The sequence below is a fragment of the Galleria mellonella genome, unplaced genomic scaffold, assembly GCF_026898425.1.
Source record: "Galleria mellonella isolate WM207_F2 unplaced genomic scaffold, CSIRO_AGI_GalMel_v1 utg35, whole genome shotgun sequence".
Lineage (NCBI taxonomy): Eukaryota > Metazoa > Arthropoda > Insecta > Lepidoptera > Pyralidae > Galleria > Galleria mellonella.
The window spans coordinates 3,827,510-3,848,644 of NW_026442082.1; the positions used below are offsets into that span (position 1 = coordinate 3,827,510).

General features: G+C 35.6%; 2 protein-coding genes across 2 annotated transcripts; one reads left to right on the forward strand and one right to left on the reverse strand.

Annotated features, from left to right (window-relative positions):
* Positions 1 to 1,371: 1,371 nt before the first annotated feature.
* On the reverse strand, positions 1,372 to 10,593 carry LOC113514498 (serine/threonine-protein phosphatase PP2A 65 kDa regulatory subunit). The gene is made up of 6 exons (XM_052896875.1): positions 10,217 to 10,593; positions 8,225 to 8,459; positions 6,055 to 6,241; positions 5,278 to 5,432; positions 4,064 to 4,181; positions 1,372 to 3,112 (listed from the first exon to the last, which is right to left on the reverse strand). The coding sequence occupies exons 1-6, from the start codon at positions 10,440 to 10,442 to the stop codon at positions 2,261 to 2,263; spliced, it is 1,773 nt and encodes a 590-aa protein (XP_052752835.1). The 5' UTR covers positions 10,443 to 10,593; the 3' UTR covers positions 1,372 to 2,260.
* Positions 10,594 to 11,164: 571 nt separating this feature from the next.
* LOC113513476 (uncharacterized) lies at positions 11,165 to 12,407 on the forward strand. Its single transcript, XM_031908345.2, has 2 exons — positions 11,165 to 11,406; positions 11,989 to 12,407. Exons 1-2 carry the CDS (start codon positions 11,247 to 11,249, stop codon positions 12,390 to 12,392), a joined length of 564 nt encoding a protein of 187 aa, XP_031764205.2. The 5' UTR covers positions 11,165 to 11,246; the 3' UTR covers positions 12,393 to 12,407.
* The last annotated feature ends 8,728 nt before the right edge of the window (positions 12,408 to 21,135 follow it).

Below are 21,135 nucleotides of genomic sequence, written 5' to 3' on the forward strand. Positions count from 1 at the left end.
CTTTTTTTTTATGCAACTTGGAATGGCAAATAGTTTAGCCTATTTTTACAACACGTGGGCAAACGAGCATGCGGTTTCCCTGATGGTAAGTGACTACCGCCGCCCATGATCACTCACAGCACCAACGGCATTGCAGGCGCGCTGCTAGTTTTTTAAAAAGGAATATGCTCTTTTTTTGAAGGTTATAATGTCGTATCGGTTCGGAAATACTGCTTCAGTTCAGCTTTTTGAATAGCACTATGAATATTAGTATATATTGTAACCTTAATGGTGCTTGTTCATACATTGGTCCCTAAGGATCATGGAATTCAAATTTTTGAAAATTTTATATCCATTCATCTTTTGAAACATCACTCAGAAGAAAGCTTATATTTAAAAAATCTTTGATATATTTGCAGATTTTTTTGTGTCACTGCTTTAGATTTCACTTATCTATTTATGCAACTTAGAATGGCAAACGAGCTGACGGTGCACCTGATGGAAAGTGGTCGCCTATAGACATGAACAGTACCATGGACACAACAGTAGTGTTACGCCCATGGCACATCCCATACGTTACCATTCCTGAGTATTCAGGTGTTATTCGTCTGTACCCTATAAATTCACTACCATATCCCACCCTTCAAATCGAAACAAAGCCATGCAAACAACTGTTTTACGGTAGAAACATGAATGGGACAGAGGTGCCCAAGCAATTTACTTTTGTACACTCTCTCTTTGGTAAGGCTATATCTGAGATCTCTTAAGCGGACGAATCTATCGATTTTCGGTCAGTATTCGCATGAGAAAGAATGAGATACCAGACATCGTTATCTCAGGGATTTGCTAGTGATAACTGTCGATGGATTGGTTTCCAACTTGCATACTTGCGTGTATTTGATTCACTAGCCAAGTAACCACAAGTATTACCATTATGGCTTAACTAATTAACGCTAATGACTGCGTCGCCCCTTTTATGCGGGCGTTGTTGCATCCTTCAAAGTATACCTATTTCTATGATTGACTAATTAATAAATATAGGGAGGAAGGGATTGTTAGTAATGGGGAGGTAAGTCTCCATTGCTATCAATATGCACTATCAGGTCGACATCCACGCGGTTCCATCTGGAAACTGTCGTGACAAATTTATCGTTGAATTCGTCACGATGGGCTAACTGGCCATTTCATCCCTGCCTATCACTGGTACCCCGCCAGTGTATACCGATAGCGCAGGTAGGGTAACCATGCAATTTTCACCTATTAAAAAATTAATAAATACAAGAACATTAAAGAACGAGATAGTATCTATCTGTGTCAGTACAGTTAGTCTAAATTCTATCTAAAGTAAAACAAAACTATGCAGAAATGGTGTTTCAAAAAATAAAACATCAATAAATTTTTATTTATTATTATTACATACGTGCAAAATAGTGTAAATGCGTCTCCGATTTACGGGTGTAACGAATGACAAGTTTTACGATGGGAGGGCGTAATTTATTAACAAAATACAAAGATAAAAATTAATAAAAAAATTAACAATTTTGCACGAAAAGGAATATGGTATTTTCAAGATCGATCACCTATTTTTATATATAGTTCGTTATAGTTTTATCTTGTTCATACAGTTTTAACAAATTATATTCTTAAGTGGCACATTAATCTACAAATGTTTCTATACACTGAATAAATTTAACTTAATACTAACAATATGTGCTTATATATGGTTACTTTTAACATCTAAATTGGAGTTTTTTTTTTAAGTACTGGTGAATACCAATGGCATGATTTATATATACTGTAGAAAGAGTAAGATATAGAAGTGCTATGAGCAGGGGTGGGTACACATTATGAAATAGGGATAGAGTGATCTCATTTTTTCGATGTAAAGGGGTAAATTATCCAGTATCTGGTAAGACATTGGATAATTTATTTTAAGATCACAGGTACTATGGCTTAATCTATGATCTATATAGACTGTGGACAAAAATTGCTTTAAGGTGGGTCAACAATTTTTAGTTTTTAATTGATCTCAAAAAGGTTGCTCTCGATTCGACCCGATTTTTGACAAGTTTTTTTAATTGTAGGAGAATATTTAAACACCTCATCCATTTGTTTTTAAATTAAAGGTGTTTTTTTGTTAATATTATTTTGGTCTTACTGATATGAATTGCCAGCAATTATGTAGGAATATTGAATAAATGTATAAAAGTAACCATATAAGTTCATATTGTATACACACTGTCCAAATGCTGGCATATAAAGATTTTACTATATTTGTGACTTAGCCCGCGATGCCTGCAATCGCTTCGGACGCGAAGTATTTCACATCTACATCAGGGTCCACGTTGAGTTTCTCCAACACAGGCTTCACTTGCGGCTGTATAACTGCCGGGTCTAAGAATGGAGCCATTTTCTGCAGTGTTTTGGCAACATTGAACCTAACGTTGGCAACATTGTCGTCGGCCATAGACAATACTGTGGGTAGCAATACTCGTGTCGTAACATCCTTACCACATACTTCGGAGAGGACATTTATGCAGAATAAGTAAGTCATACGATGTAAGTAGTTCTGTTCACGGGACATCGCGAGGACCTTTGGAATGACATTTGTTTCTGCCCATTGGGATCCATATTGTTCAACCAATTTCTTCAAATTGAGGGTAGCTGCTTCACGGATAGCGTACACGTGGTCTATCAGCCAGGACATGCAAAGACCTGTTAGTTTCTCATCGAAGAACTCCTGTCCAAGTTGACCAGCTAGTAATGGCATGTGTTCAATTATGGCTAGTCTCACACGCCACTTTGTATCTTCTGCTAATTCCACGATAGCCGGCAAAAGGGATTGTACCAACTGCTGAATACCAATTACTTCATTGACGCATTCTAAGTTGGAAATAATATTCAATCTCACCTCAGGGCATTCGTCTTTTAATTGTGTGAGGAACAGAGGCAAAAGGTGTTCGATAGTATTCTGTCTACCTACTATGGGGCTGAGTCCCATAATCACGGAGGCTAGAGCAGATTTGACGTGTTGGTTTGGATCGCATACTAAATCTTTAATCTGTGGCAGGATCATTGTCATTATGATGTGTTCTTGATGTGCCTTATCCAGGTTCTTGCAGAAGTCTTTTACCTGCATATAAAATAATTTTAAAATAAGTATTAAGTTAAATATTATTCTATTTAATATATTAGTTAGTACACACATGAGAGAGATTAAGACTCTGGATATTGTAGTCACATTCTATTTCATGTGAGAGGTAGCAATAACATATCTACTAATACATTTGTTAGTCCCTTGTTTAGGGGAGAAGTTATTGCTGAGTTGTGTATTCATAATGTTAAAGTGTCAATTTATAGTCAGATGGCAACAATATACTAGATTTGCCTTCAACTGTATAAAAAATAACTGTACTCTGCAGCATTGTCAGTTGTTTTATCATGACGGTAACCTTAATTGAAAAACGAGTATAAATAGTTGCATAAATGCAAAAAATAAATTTTCAACTTCGATTAGTGCTTTCAAACAAACTCTTCTGCCAAGTATACATTAATAACAAGGAAAAAGCCTTAGTTATCTATCTATTAACACTTTGCTGTCTGATGACGAGTAAACTCGTCATTGCGCTAGCGTGTAGGTACGTTTTCCTACTACGATGGGCAGGGGGAAAGGGATTGTTAGCAATGAAGTTTGTCCCATTGCCAGCAATATGCCCTATTAGGTCGACTTCCACATGGTTCTCCCTGGAAACCACCGTGAACAATTCTTGTTGAATTCGTCACGATGGGCTAACTGACCTGCTTCATCCTCACCTATCATCCTTCATTGGTGCCCCGTCGGTGTATACCGTTAGCGCGGGTGGGGTTACCATTCCATTATCACCAATTAAAATCACGATGGGCAACACCGTTTGGATTTCAAAGCGTTCATGACCGAAAAAATATTTTCTTTGTATTTTGGTTTTTATCATAATTTTAGTATAATTCCAAAGATTTCAACCATGACGGAATTTCCGGTCAGCAGTGTTAAGAAGTAAATATAAAAAATGTAGATATTCAAAGTAGAAATGGAAATATTACTAACCTTGCCGGCGGCAGCGGCGCGTACTTCTGCTTCTGTATCCTTGAGTAGAGCTTGGAAGATCTGAGCCAGGTCGGAACGAGTCAATTCCGGACCGACCGCTTGCTGTAGCTCAACGAATCTGTAATAGGAACACATATGATAGTATAAAGATATTTAACGTGTCCCCTTTCTACTTCCGTGGATTTCATAAGAGGCGACTAAGGAAATTTAAAGGTTAAGGGACGGGCAGCAGCATCCTTTTTAAAATATACCAACGGGAGATGTGGCCTAACAACTCCATTATTTAGGAAAAAGGATTGTTAGTAATGCGATCTAATAACTCCATTGCTGGCAATATACCCTCTCAGGTCGATCTCCACGCGGTTCCGCCTTTGAAATCATCATGGTTAATTCTTGTCGATTTCATTACGGTGGGCCAATTGACTTGCATTCATTCTCGCCTATCATCTTCCACTGGTGCCCTGCCGGTGTATACCGATAGCGCGGGTGGGGTTACCATTCCATTTTCAATCATTAAGAAAATAACTCCATTACCAACAATATATACAACCAAATCGAACTCCATGTGGTCTTCCTGGAAACCACCGTGTTGAACTCTAGACCATGATGGGCCAACTGACCTCTTCATCATCACCATCTATCATCCGTCACTGACGCAGGCGCGGTTATAATTATATTGTCATTAAAAAATCACCAAAGCCTAACTGCGGTTTCCAAACTGCCTAAAAGTAAAAAAACTGCAAAAAAGACAGGCAGGTTGGAAATTGGTATGTTCAGCATTGGACGGTTAACAGCTAATATGATGATATTCAATTCTTGATTCATCACTTTCACTGATTTAATGTCCTCATATAGTCCAAATCATTCACAGGTAGTTTTTTTTTCAATATCATTTAATTTAATAACACATACAATATATCAATAAATTAAAGTTATTATACAATGCCTTAAGTACTAATACTAATTATAAGTAATCTCCCAACGCACCACACCGAGGCAGCGTACCCAAGATACTGGCAGCATTACCTCTTTGGATTGCCAAACTTATCTTTTGGGTAAAGTAGCTACCAGCTCTTGGGTCACCAGTAACCTCGATGAGGGGCGCTGCGATCGTCCGAATGAGTTTCTTAGTTTTACAAATGCCAAACAACTTCAATTTCATCATATGATATTTATCAGATAACACTTTGGTAAACTAATTGGGTGATACATACTTATCAACGACCATGAATCGCACACGCCAGGAGTTGTCACCGGCGCTGGCGCGGACAGTCGGCATCACCAGTTGCTCCATATCCTCGGGCGGAAGCAGGGCCGCCACGGCTGAGCACGCCTCTGCAGCCAGAAGACGTACCGAGTCTTGCTCGTCCTGTGAAGTGAATACCATAGACACTCTTAGTTTCCTCCAAACAATTCAAACTTATTATAGATACAATCAATTATTAGACATAATCACAGTGAGAAAACAATGACTGCCTTATCGCTAAAAGCAATCTCTTTTAGGCAACCTTTACATGGAGAGGATTAAATATAAACCATTTGATGGGAGGCACCATGAAAATCATGTCATTTCTGAATATGGAGATGTAATATATGTAATAATGTAAATATATATGTAAATTTAATAAAATTGATAATTTAATCAAATTGTATTAAATTGCTTGGTATTTAATCGAATATAGTTTGGTATCAATCGAGACTATTGTTGTTTACCAAATAAATTTTTCTGTTAATAGGAATTTACAACAGATCAGTGGAAAATTGTTTTTAATAGCTATATACATAATCATAATCATCATCAGATAATTTCATGAACAAGCAAACAAACTAATAAATCACACTAATATATGATTTCTAATGATATGGAATGATTACAATTATTTCAACAACAACCTGATCATAATACTAGGTAAATTATTATACCTAAATGTTCACATTCAATCTTATTTGTTAATATTCATTTAAGAGTGAAGTTTTAAAATAATACCGACCTGCGCTAATGTAACGAACATCGGTATGAGGTCACTCTTGACGTACTCGACTTCGACGACGCGCGCGAACTCGCCGAGCTTGTAGGCGGCCGCGCGCCGCACCATGGGCGTGTCGTCCTGGCACAGCGAGCAGAAGTGCTGCCGCAGCTCCGCCTTCACCGGCGCCGACACGCGCGGGTAGCACACACTGTGCAATCATTACCATATTTAATTTTTATTTATAGTACATTACTGCAGCGGCCAGCAACTGAGGCATTGATGGACGAACGTGTAAATGTGGGCCGAGGCGTAGCCGAGGCACACATACGTGAGTCCATCAATGCCTAGTTGTGGCCAAGGTTTGTATAGTACTTTTCTCAAACAATGCGCGGAAATCAAAAACACAATTTTACTTTTTAAGTTCAATGACGAATAACGAACAATAATAATTTTTCACGCGCCATAATGTTCCTTTGTTTTTTTTTTTTTCAATAAATTGCAAGCCAGTTCGAAATTTAAATAAAACCTTTTATTAGTTACCTCCTTGGTAGCCATGTTTCGAAGTAAAAGGCCATTCCATTTTTAAATTACAACACAGATATGAGTTTACATAGTAATTTATCTGGCCGCAAAACACGATAGATATGGATATTCATACAACTTTTGCCGGCCGCTACCTATACGCATGTATCTGACCAGTACGGCAATTTTGATTTATCTCGAAGAAGATTGTCAAAATAATGTTCAAATTTCCAAGCATGTTTGAGAAAATGTTATTTATTAGGCGCACATAAGAGAATATAATACAAACTTAAATTATAACATGCAAGTACATACATTAATGTATTGATCAGGTAAACTTGCCACAACATGTGCACACAGCATAATCCGATAACAAAGCACTTCAAAGGTGAACAAAATAAAAATTTATTTATTTATTTATTCACAATTTGTGTATGTTTGTTGTATTTACATTATTTTTACCGATACCTTTCCTGCACTAAATTACTCGTTAATTAATTATTTTCTCTCTAACTACACTGGGTAGGCTGGAAGAGATCTCTTTTAGAGATAAGCCCTCCCTTGCTAAGTTGTTAAACTAATCACTATATGTATTGTTCAAGTGCAATAAAGAATATATGTATATAAAAATTTGCTATCATTCAATGATACAACTTAATACTTTTGCTTTTAGGTTTAATTTTCTATTCTCTGTAATAAATTATGTATGTATTGATTAATATGACTAATGAAAAGAAATATAATGTAGAATATAGGTAAATTGGGGGGAAAGGGATTGTTAGCAATGGAGTTTGACAGCCCCATTGTTAGCAATATGTCCTATTAGGTCGACCTTCACGTGGTTCCCCCTGGAAACCATCGTGAACAATTCTTGTTGAATTCGTCACGATGAGCTAACTGACCTGCTTCATTCTCACCTATTATCCTTCACTGGTGCCCCGCCAGCATATCCTGATAACGCAGGCGGGGTTACCATTTCATTATCGCCATTAAAAAAAATATATATACGTAATTTTTTACTATTGTTAATAATTTGCACGCCGTCATAGTGGCAGAATGTATATGGGAAATATAAATCACTTCCATCTAAAACCACCTACATTCTAGCAAAATAAATTCATTTCATTTCCAAATAGATGACTAAATAGACCAAATTAATTTCACACAATTAATTGGAGCTCGTTATGGAGGAAATAGACAATTTTTTTGACAATATAATATGGCTATTTTTTCATACTAGGCAGTAGATTTAAATAAAAAAAAGACTTCAAAAATTATTAAATTTAGTTGATTAAAAGTTATTTATTATTATTATTACATAGTACATTTAAATAAATACACATAATGTTAACAGAACTTTAAAAGAGTAACTGTTTAGTTCCTTTCAACAGCTCGATTGCTTGTTAACAAGTTTATTTGAATAAAGATTAGATTTTTTTACAACACAGGGGGCAAACGAACATGCGGCTCACCTGATGGTAAGCGACTACCACCGTCCATGATCACCCACAACACCAACGGCATTGTAGGTGTCCTGTTGGCCTTTTAAAAAGGAATATACTATTTTCTTGAAGGTTATGTTGTCGTATCGGTTCGGAAATACTACTGCTGGAAGTTGATTCTAAAGAATGGTTGTGCGTGGAAGAAAGTGTCTTGAAATGAATCAAACCTGAAGAGTCCACAAGCGGAGGCGCGCGAAGTGAACCAGTCGCCGCCGGCGAGACGCTGCACAAGCGGTACGAAGTGCTGCTCGAGCGCCTGCGGCGTGTGGTGTGCGGCCACCGCCCTCAGTGATGTCACCGCCTTGTCGCGGACTACAGTTTCCTCCACCGTCGCTAGCGACTCCAGCGGTGGTAGCAGGCAGTGTGCGAACTCGCCGCCACCAACGAGGTTGATAAAGTTGCCTGTCATTAAATATATCAGTAATTAGTTATGGCAAGTATGCATTTGGGGTGAAAAAGGATTGTTAGTAATGAGGTTTAACCCTTCTTTGCATGATTTTTTTTATCAGTGAAATAAGATGATATAATTCATAATTAAAATTAAAGGAAAAATGGTTAAAAAAATAAATTTGACAAATATGTTTTTTTTTCCTACAATGGATATTAAAAAGGTATCCTTGACAGGATCAACTTAAACTGAGCTTGTTATTTTTTTTAATTTTTGGGCAATCAATGTTATGATGGAAATTTCCACCATTATGCAAAGAAGGGTTAACAGCTCCAATGTTACCAATACCAAAAACCAATATCAGGTCTGCTTCCAAATGTTTCCTTCATCATTCATCATTATGATTAATTACTTTAGGCCAATGGACCTGCTTTCATCTTCATCTATCATCCTTTTATGTTTATTACAATAGTGAAATAAGAAGACTCCTATCTCCATGTTCTACAATTTTGACTATAAAATATTACAATGGGTCAAAGTGTGTCAGATTGTGATTTGACCATATATATGCATAAAAATATTACCATATAACTAAAACCCATTTGTAATATTGTAATACCTATTACAGTATGAAATATGAAAACAATGGTGTTGATATGGAAATGTCATTCTATGTATTCACTACTGAAATTAAAATTTCAAATTAATATTACTGTTGAAATATTTTTGTAAGAATTAACATTATTATAGAATTGAGACAAACTTAGTGTGAATTTAGTTCTTGGCAATTAATTTTAAGTATCAATTCAATTAACTTTAATAAGAAACAATCACCGAAGGCTCGTGACCCCCAGTTGAGAAACAACTATTTAGACAATACACAGCCCAAATATTTTAAGACTTCTTTTATATATAAATAATAAATACTTTTTAATAAAGACAGTGAGAGAAATTACAAATATTTTAAATAATATTATATAGTTGATTTATAAACTTGCAAATTCAGAGTAATCAGGATGTATTTGACATACAAAATGTTGCCTTAGGCATAATATTGTCATAATGAAGAACCATAACACAATTATTTTTTTATTAAAATAAAATATACATTTTTTGAAAACATTAATATTTATAGAAAGAGGTTAAGAGGTTTGTTTGAATCGAAGCATTTGGTGTTCCATTGTTTCTGCCTACCCTAATGGGAGACAGGCGTGACAGATACATATATATAATATTTATACTTGAGAGGTTAAGCATAAGGCTATATGCTGAAATAGCTATTAATTAGTTAGGTTATATACTGAAACCACTTATAACAGAATATTTATTATAAACCTATTAAAAATTAAAAACAATAGAATATAAATAATGACTGTCATAACAGGTTGTGGTAAAGTGATGACTCAAGATAATCTTTTAAGCAAACATAACAAAATTTATCTTGGAATGTATATTATAATCAGAGAGCAATTCTAACAACTTCATCATGTAATAAAAAAAACCATTATCAACTAGATAGGCCCTGTGGAGTTAAAGAACCTATAAAACCTGGTTTTGCTTATCAGTTTTAAAAATGTAATACTTACATATGTGAAATTTTGAGTATAGAGAGGAATATAACATAGAAAATAATAATATAAAATTAATACTCAGAGCAATAGATAATAATAATAAAAAAAAAACAATGTACCACTTTAATGCTATTACGCTTGTTTTAGTATTTTTATGTGTACTGAAGACGCAAATAATTTTTTTATTTTGTAAAACTTACCAAGTTGCTCAGCGAGCGCCAGTAGCACTTCATCTTCATCATAAATGGTTTCCGTCAAGAAAGGGATCAGCTCAGATCTGGTTCTCTCCACGCCGAGGGCTAAAGCAATTGTTGAAAGCTTCTTAATGGAATTCAATCTTAGTTGGACATCTTCATTTTTCAATTCGTCAATTAGCACAGCAATCGGGTACAATGACTCATCTGTACTGGAATCACTTGCTGCCATTTTTATGTTAAATTCTTGCTTTCACTTCAAATTACTTTTTTAGCACTGAATTATTGTAAAACTTAATGATTTACGTGCAAATTTTAAGGTAAAAAGATACAGAAATTGATAGCAAAATGGCAGCTTCACATCAATGAAAGAATTAAGAATGTTTTTTGTTTGTCTATGTTCAATGTTACCAGCTCTGTGGAAAAGATTTTGGGCTAAACCAAAATCGCGAATAAAAAAAATTAAAATTGGCAATAATTAATATTATAACAGAAACGGATTATAATTAAATATCATATAGTTTAGTTTGCTTAATGGAAGAAATTAAAAAAATATGGAATTAGGCAAATAAGTATACGTCCCTATATTAAACAGTACAATAATGTTTCAGACGTAACTTTATGAACATTTTCTGTTTAGTTACAATCTGACAGATCATAATATTTTATGACGGGCTAAATTAACAAGGTCTGGAGTAAAAGAGTTAAAGTAGCCGTAAAAGGACAATGTTGGAAACACTGTCTATGGTCACCCGGTAATATTTTTATCTTTTCTAGCTTACGGCTCTGAGTACTGGAACTTAAACTCTACATGTAATTACATGTACAGCGATAGATTAAGAATAGTATTACATTATAGATAACGGAAATTTGACGAAATTTAGTTATAATTGCTTTGTTTCATTTATAAATTACATAAAATCTTTTTATACGATAATGAAAAATAAATTTTAATTGACAGTTAATAGGGATTTGTAATTACAAAACTAAATTTTAATTAATTTATTATGTTTTAAAATTTATTTAAATACGTGCTATGGGCCAAGACGACAACCTTAATGCGTCTATCGCACATATTATGTTGTGTTGTGTGGCCGGACGGGGTATTAGCCGCATGCATGGGAGGAGCTTCACGGACCCGGGGATGCACGCCAACTTTTTTATACATGGAGTTTTGGGATTTCTTCATTATCAAAGTAAAGTTGTCTACAAATATTATAATTTAACTCAGGATTAATAGCGCCGATCTCTTTTTTTTTTTTTAAACACAAGCGTACCTGTTTGGTTTGATTGGTAATGGGAGAAGAAATATATATTAGATCCCAGGAAATATAGTTTGAGGGGTTAAGCGGGACATCAGCTTGTTTGTCATTACTTTCGCATTGACGTATTTAATATTATTTTCTGTTCTTTCTTTCTTTTTAAAAACGAAAAGACGTCTTTATGAAACTTGGCTCGCATCTTGCGTTTTTTTTAATGGATGATAATGCAGTGATAACTCCGTCTATGCTACCAGTGAGGGATGATAGGTGAGAATGAAAAGGCAGGTCAGTTAGCCCATAGTGAGTAATACATCTGGAATTCAACACGATGGTTTCCAGGGGCAAACACGTGGAGGTCGACCTGACAGGATATATTACTAGCAATGTGATTGATAGTCCGCATTACTAATAATCCTTTCCCCCCGCGTCTTGCGTTGAGCACTAGACTATTTTGCGATGGGTATGACCCACCCTCTTAATACTTATATGATTTAAATATTTAAGTACTTTTTTCAGGCGGAAGATTCAACAACGATTTTAATGCAGCCTATATAGTGAGTTACAAAGCGACCCGTTATTTAGCTCTACCATGTCTCATGGCCGACCTCTATAGAGGAAATCAAAATTTAAGCGTTATTCATCTTGTCTCTGGTCTGATTCCTTTTACTATGGCTTTGGCGGGAGAAGAAAATGTACAGTTAGGGAATTTAGTGATAGCTTGTAATATAATTTCTCTATGTCATTATTCTATACAAAATAATAGAGAATGGGGATGGTATGCGGCCGGAGCAGCATTATTTGCTTATTTCCTGCCACCTCAAATGAGAGGACCAAAGATTTTGTATCCGTTAGGATTGGCCTTGATGGAGTACTGTGCGTATAGGGTATTTCATATACATTATAATACGCCAACGCAATAAAACAATACATTTTTTAATTTGGTAGTTTGATTTATTTTAAATCGATACATAATCTGTCGAATATAATCTAAATTATATAATTTATATTATAATGTATATGTATGTACATATATCAATTACCTACATGAAATTTCTGCCAATATTTTCAACTCTATAAGAGGTTTTTTTATGGGTGAAAATGGAATGGTACTAATGAAGGGTGATAGATGAGAATGAAAATAGGTCAGTTAGCCCATCATGATCAATTCATCAGCCATGATAGTTTCCAGGGGGAACCGCGAGGAGGTCGACCTGGTTGGGTATATTGCTAGCAATGGGATTTTCAGTCTCCATCACTAACAATTCCTTTCCCCCCTAACAATACTCTATAAGAGGTCTACAGCATTGAGTTTATACCAGGAGAAATACTTCAAACATACACACAAACTACGGTAACTATTTACTATCTGCTGGGTCTTAAGCATACTTGTTTGCAAATATTATGGTATCTACGTATAAAAAAGAAATATAACTGTTAATTTGAAGTTTCTACGTAAGTAGGTACTTTGTTTCGTTTATGGAAACTTCTTGTTTCATTAGGAATCTGTACCTAACTATTATTAGATTTTAATAAAATTTAAGATATTTCAGTAATAAAAATGAATTATTCTTAAAATACCGAATGGATTTGAATAAATCTTTTTATATCTCTTAAAAATTATGAAATACGTATATCTAAAGACAATGCATGTGTGTATGTGAAGCAAGTGAAATATACCTACATAAGCAAATTATATATAAAAGTTAACGAACCGGCTGTATTGAGAGTGGATGCCTAATGTACGCGGCGGGCGCCCGCCCCCGCCGAGACTATGACGCTATGGCGGTTTGAAAAACCTCATTCGTTCCGTAGATGGATTTATTGCTTCGATATATGGGACTGGTGACCTGACACGGCTCGGTTTACTTCCAAATTATGACGTAGATACAATTTGGATTGGCAAATAACGGTCCACCTGATGGAAAGTGATAATAGTCGTTTATAGTTGGTTACGTTTAGCATTACATGAGCATACACTGTGATATGCATGATACCTCTCATGTATTGCCATTTCTTAGGACTAAGATTGTTAGAAATAGGTTTATTTTCATACAGCTATAAACTACTGGCCGGTTATAATTTAAAAATATATGTTTTTAAATTTAACTGACACACTGTTAGAAACAATCGTTGCCTTTCTGTATTTGCTCTTCTATTAAATTTTATCGTACTTTTATATTGTATTTATCCTATTCCCTTCCACTACAGAAATATTAGTTAATTAAATACCAACAAAGATCTTTTTCCATTCCATACCCAGTGATTTTATTAGCATTTTCCACCTATCAAACTAAAACAGTTGAGTAAGCACTGCTGTTCGCCGTTAAAAACACGAGAGAGGTACCCAAGCAGACCTTTGGATAAAGTCTTCTTCTGATAGGTAACAATAGATATTTTTGAAACTGATTAGTTTCTGACTACCCCAATGGGAGTTAGGTACAGAGTGACAGGTATGTATGTATGTATGTATGTATGATCACAGATTCCTGCTACGTCTTTTGATGTTACAGTCATAATCATAATTATATTCTGTTTTAACTGAATTTGATGAAAACGTGTACAATAAGACAGTATGCTGTTAAAAAGTAGTTCATCATATCAGCCGTTAACTGTCCACTGCTGAACATAGGCTTCCCCCTATTGGAAGGTTTTGCCACGTTTAGCAGGCGGGTTGGCAACCGCAGTTAGGCTTTGGTGATGTTTTAAGAGGGATGCTGACGAATTCAGTGGTTGAGCGATAGGCAGCAACCTATCTTTTGATCATTAAGTTCCCTTAGTCGCCTCTTATGACACTCACGGGAATGGAAGGTGTGGCCCATTCTATGCCGGGATCACACGGCCAAGTCAAATGTTAAATCTTAGTACAAATAAAAAATATATCAACTGACATTTGTCAAATTAGAAATGTTTCTGTGACCGTTAAAAAAAATACAGTACTTTATGGTTACATTTTTATTAAGCTCTGGTCTAAACAAATTATCACACTGAAGACTAGGCAGCATGTTCTCCGACCTTAGCCTGCTCCATAACGGAACAAACGTACTAAAAAAAAATTAAGCCCCGAATGGACTAGGTATATTTAATTTTTACTATTTACTACAATATCAAAGAACTCTACAAGCAAGTTTCATTTTGTCTTCGCATCAAAGAAGTTATTTAATCTACCACAAAAAGCAAAACCATTATTGTTAATTGTTAAAGTGACGCTCTTGTCTGAACAAAGGAACGTTTCATGATATCTATATCAACACCTGACGTCTCCCGAAGGCCATTTGCTGGTGTCACAGAATAAAATTTTTATACCACTGGAAAGCCTTTCTGTAGCTGGCTGGCTGTAGTTCGTTGCTTGCGTGGAAATTGACGTTTCTTACCATTTCTTAGTAGTTTATGGAAATAAACGATTGACTAGTGGATTGTAGTAGTGTAATAATAAATTACCGCAATGTGGAGTGAATATTTTTATTTCGAGCGACTATCGTTAAAATTAGAATAACAAACTAAGACCGAAATCTTTGGTTACAAAGTAGAATGTTTTTTTTTAATGGTTTTTAGGGCATTGGATTCTAGCCTTTAAGGGTTGTCTTCAATTGTTACTGCTGTAAACTGAATTAATGAACAGGTCACTGCATTTTATAAAGTCTACATAAAATTAAATAATGTTTATAGTATTTATAATAAATTTATAAATTTCATGATAATTTTTTTTTCTTGAGACTAACTCTTGCAAGTTATTTGGTATATCATGTTGTGTTTGTTTGCAAGTATAAATCAATATAGAGCTAATATTTGTGCTAAATTGCCAGATATGGGAACAGAAATGGCTGTCAGTTTTTAGTAAATGGTACCTCAATTTATATCTCATAAATTTTTTTACTCATTTAAATAATCACAATAAAAAATTGCATAGTTTATTTTTAATTCTTAGAAGAAAAATTAAGAGATCGTATGATGATAAATAGCCAATTCTTAGAATAGTTACCATATTCCTATCAAAATTATAAAATCCTTTTAATATTATTATCAATGCAAAAGTTTGTAAAAATGGATAATGGATGTTTGTTAATGAGTCACGCAAAAACTATTAAACAGATTTAAATGAAATTTAGTACCCGGATTAGATATATCTCAATGTAGCATATAGGGTACTTTATGTACATTGAATACTGATTCAAGTGGGCGAAGCCGCGGTCTTTTATAGTAGATAGCTAGTATTTTATAAAATTTGTGAAACTGACTCTTCTATTCATTTTAATTCAATGGTTGTAGTCAAAAGTATCAATGGCAGAACGTCTATGCTTCTAATGTAAGTACTCACTAGGTAGGTATATATTTTACTCAAATGTGGCGTGGTTCATTACGACGAAACTCAGATAAGATTTCTCGTTAGAATAGTTACGCAAACTAAGCCTTAGGTATAAGTATAATTCATTTACTTTAAGTTACTACTTACTACTTAAATAAGTGTCTCATAGTAATAATTATGTGTATATTAAAATATTTATTCATAAATACCCATACACATCAAAATAGAATATTTCACAAAAAAAGCTGACTTCAATTGTGGCAAGTTCGATTAAAAAACTAAGCCACTAAACCGATACTGATAAAATTTCTACGCAACTAATCTGTAAGTATATGCTTTGAGATAAAAAAAAAAAATTCAAATCGGTCTAGAACTGATCGAGTTATGAGGTAACAAACATAAAAAATACAGCCGAATTAAGAATAACCTTTTTGAAGTCGATTGAAAAATATTATTAGGTATAGCAAAACAATCCTCGGTATTAATGAGGGAATTTTGTGAATTAGCTCAATTGTATGAATGAATGAATGAGTATATTTGCATTATACAATATAGGAAATAAGCAAGACAATTTACAAACACAACGATACAATTGTATAAGTACAGTATTGTAAATTGCTTGACTGGGGTTTTTTTTAATGGATGATAATGGAATGGTAACCCCACCCGCGCTATCGGTATACACCGGCGGGGCACCAGTGAAGGATGATAGGTGAGGATGAAGTAGGTCAGTTAGCCCATCGTGACGAATTCAACAAGAATTGTTCACGATGGTTTCCAGGGGGAACCACATGGAGGTCGACCTAATAAGGCATATTGTTAGCAATGGGGCTGTCAAACTCCATTACTAACCATCCCTTTAACCCCGCTTGACTGGGGTTATGGGTATTCCAAATTCGATTTCAAGCCCGTACCTCTGGATGTTTTAAAATCATATTTGGAACGTTTAAAAAATATTGTCACTTGAACCGTACATTATAGGACAATAAATAAATCCATGGTTCAGTTCAGCTACACCAGAGGTCTTCGTCTAGGACTGCCTGTAAACTCTTGACACTACAGCGTGATAACACGAATGTACGTGTAGTAGTGTTACGACGTAAGCACGATATACTAAATGTATGGTAGTATTAGTAAATTTTTTTTTATACATTTTAAAATGACAAACAATCTAATAGACCGCCTGATAAAAAGTGACAATCGTCGCTTATACACATAAACAGTAGTACCATGGGATTACTAGAGTATACCTACTATGTCACCCATAATACACTTCATGCGTTACATATCCTGAGAACTGAGGTGTTTTTGTTTTAATGGGTGATAATGGAATGGTAACCCTGCCTGCGCTATCGGGATACACTGGCGGGGCACCAGTGATGGATGACAGGTGAGGATGAAGAGGCAGGTCAGGTAGCCCATCGTGACGAATTCTACTAGAATTAACCATGACGGTTTCCAGGGGGAACCGCGTAGAGGTCGATCTGATAGGGTTTGCAAGCAATGGGTCAATTAGATCCTATTACTAACAATCCCTTTCCCCCCGAACTGAGGTGTTTTATCTCTATACCCTGTAATTCGTTTATTTGTTCTTAGAGCTTTAAGGCCTGTGATCTGATAATAACTATACATATATTGGGGGAAAGGGATTATTAGTATTTGGATGAAAGAACCCCATTACTAGCAATATTATTACCATTCGTGTTTCTACCGTGAAGCAGTTGTGTTTGCACGGCTGTGTTTCGGTTTGAAGGGTGGGATATGGTGTGAATTTACTGGGTACAGAGGAATAACACCTGAGTCCTCAGGAATGGCAACGCATGGGGGGTATCATCCTCAGCTGTCATCTCTCACTGGTGCCTTGCCAGTGTATACCGATAGCGCAGGCGGGGTTCCCATACTATTATCATCCATTTAAGAACTATACATATATGCTGGAACAATGGTATTTTTGCGAATCAAACCCCCCGAACATTTAGCCACGCCATTTATTTAATAGTCCATTAAGGCATTCAACATAAACGTTAACCCTATTCCGCGATAGTTTTAACAGTTCCGAATATTCAGACTGTGAATTATTACAGGGCATGTCAACAAACATTATTATCTGGAACAATCTAGAAATTATATTATTACATTTGCATGCAAATTGTTTATACACCATTCAATTATACAGTTAAATCTCTATTCTGAATTGTTTACACGAATTATGAGTTATTATAGGTGGTTGATTTTAGGAGCATATATTTATTGTATTATTTATAAAATAATAAATATAGTTAATTTTAATGAGAAGTGATACAAAAAGCGGTTTTATCGCTAAGCAATCTTTTCCAAACAACCTTTGGGTAGAGGACATTGAGAAAAAAAAGCAAAGGGTAGGTGAAACACTTTATATATATATATATATATATATATATATATATATATATATATATATATATATATATATATATATATATATATATATATATATATATATATATATATATATATATATATAAGTTCACGCCATATCCCACCCTTCAAACCGAAACACAACCATGCAAATACAACTGCTTCACGGTTGAAACACGAATGGGACAGAGTTACCCAAGCAATCGACTTTTGTACAAAGTCTCCCTCTGTTAATCACGATAATCGTGGTATCTCATGACCAATCTAAAACTATAAGACCAGTATGAAATACCTACAGACCTTAGAATCCCTTTACTTAGGTAGAGACTAAAGTAATATATGAGTGGTAGTGTTGGCATGGACCAGTGAGCCAATTACAAACATCAATTTGGTATCACTCAAATCCTACAACGCAGACGGTTAGGTGTAAAATCCACTGCCTAGCGGTGCGATGTTGGATTTCTAGCCAAATATCAAACGTATCAGTCAATCATGCACTGGCTTTTAAATTACCATTTGTACTTTTAAATTATATTTTTTTTCCTTCCATGTATAAGAGGGCACAGTGGATCTTATGGTAACGATGCCGCAGACGAACTAGCTAGAAGAGGCTCAGGAACGAGGGTGGTAGGCCTGTATCCACTTCTTCCTCTTCTGTACTCGCAACTTCGATTTGTCAAAGATCCGCTGACATACAAAACCAAAGATGGATACAGGCTACTGACTGCAGACAATATACGGCCGTACCTACGTTGAATCAACGACTATCAAAACGTTTATTATATCTAGATAGAAAAAACCTCAAAATAATGATAGGGACAATAACCATTAAACACACATTTATACACAATAGGAGCCACAGACTATGTCGAGGCTGTTTCGACGCCGAAGAAACGGCTGCTCACGTAATCCTGGAATGTGAGGCTGTGGCCCACCAACGTTTAGAAATCCTCGGAACGGTGAGGTCGCTCCGTGAGGCCTGTGAAGATCCCAGGAAGCTTTTTTTTTATACAATTTAGAATGGCAAACAAGCTGATGGCTCAATCAATACCACGATGTAGTTTTGCCCGCGTTTAATAGCTTATCTTTTGTAGAACTTAGACCTTATCTGCCTTTAAACTTCGGTACATTTATTTGTAATATTTCAATTACAATTTACTTAGCGTTTGTTTTCTAGAATGCACGAAGTCTCACCAGTAATTGTATCATTTTGAGTTATCTTCTCAGTGAAGAAAATCTATCCTAAGCTACTTACAAAATACATACCTACACATGATTAATTAGATTGGCCAATTTTGCCTAATTTATCTAAGGATTTGTTTAGGGCTGTCACAGACGAGGAGAATGCTCAAAAAGCTAGCTAATAATATCCCATAGCCTGTGTACGTGAAGAACTGTTTTTGCAGAGAAAACATTTAAAAAGGATACATATTCCGTTTGCGCAGACTTTTCATGGTTTAATGTTTACTCAGATTGAGTTATTGACAAATTCAAATTGTTTTATCTTTATTTATTTTTTTATTTCTTTTTTACTGCTAGAGATACAAATGAACAGACGGTCCACCTGATGAAAGCAGCTACCGGCACCAATGAACACTTGCAATACGAGAAAAGTTGCTTGTGCCGACCTTTTAAATGATTGTAGGCATGTTTTTTGTTAAATTATTGTGTTTATAAATATTTTTTTTTCACAATTGGGACATAATGCAACGAGATTGCAGGTAAATAGCGAGTAGACCCCATTCGTTTCAATCCAGTTGTGACCACGACGTGGTGCAACCTACGTCGAAATGACGGCAATAAAAGTCAACTATCTGAATACTATTTGCATACTCCGTCGTGAAGCCCTAATATAAAATGGGCCATTCCTTCCTTTTCTGTGGGTGTCGAAAAGGCGACTAAGAGAACTTATGTTTTTTTTTAATGGATGAAAATGGAATGGTGACCCCGCCTGCGCTAACGTGATACGCTAGCGGGGCACCAGTGAATGGTGATCAATGAGGATGAAAACAGGCCAGTTAGCCCATCATGATGAATTCATCTGGAATTAATAACGATAGATTCCGGGGAGAACCGCGAGGAGGTCGATCTGGTTGGGTATATTGCTAGCAATGGGATTCTCAGTCTCCATTACTAACAATCCCTTTCCCCCCGAGAACTTATGGTTGGATGGTTGCAGATGAAGAGCACCTCTTAAAACATCACCAAAGTGTAACTGCGGTTATTAAGCGTGGCAACTACTGACAAAGCCCCCCAAGGGGAATCCTTTGTTCAAAAGTGGGCAGTTAGCTGTGTTTCTAGCAATGGGACTGGTAGCCCGCATTACTAACGATCCCTTCCCCCTATATTATAGATATTGAAATGTTATTAGGTCGTTGCGTTTGTTTTTCCAAATGGTAAGAAGGTAACGGTATTTTCTATGTCTGAGCTGAGTCAGCAGTCTTTCACCAAAATAAAGCCATTGCTACAACCACATTGAAGTGAGGGTGGCTGTTTTTTATATAAATGATCGGGAATAAAAATAACTATAATAGAATCAAGTTTATCACAGGGAAACTTTGTATAAAACTCGTCTGCTTAGGCACTCCTATCTCATTCGTATTTCTGCCGTGATATAGTTGTGTTTGCACGACTGTGTTTCGTTTTGAAGGTTTTTTTTAATGGGTGATAATATAATGTATTTTTTTTTATACAACTTAGAATGGCAAACAAGCTGACGGCCCACCTGATGGAAAGTGGTAACCGTCACCTATAGACATGAGCAGTACCATGGACATAACAGAATATACTGTTTCGCCCATGATACCCCCCATGCGTTGCCATTCCTGAGGACTCAGGTGTTATTCCTCTGTACCCAGTAAATTCACGCCAAATTACCAGAATTTCTATAACCTTCCATATCAGCCATCAATCTCCGAGTACCATTTTGTCCACACATGTTTTGCGATTCGTGTTCCGCCTTC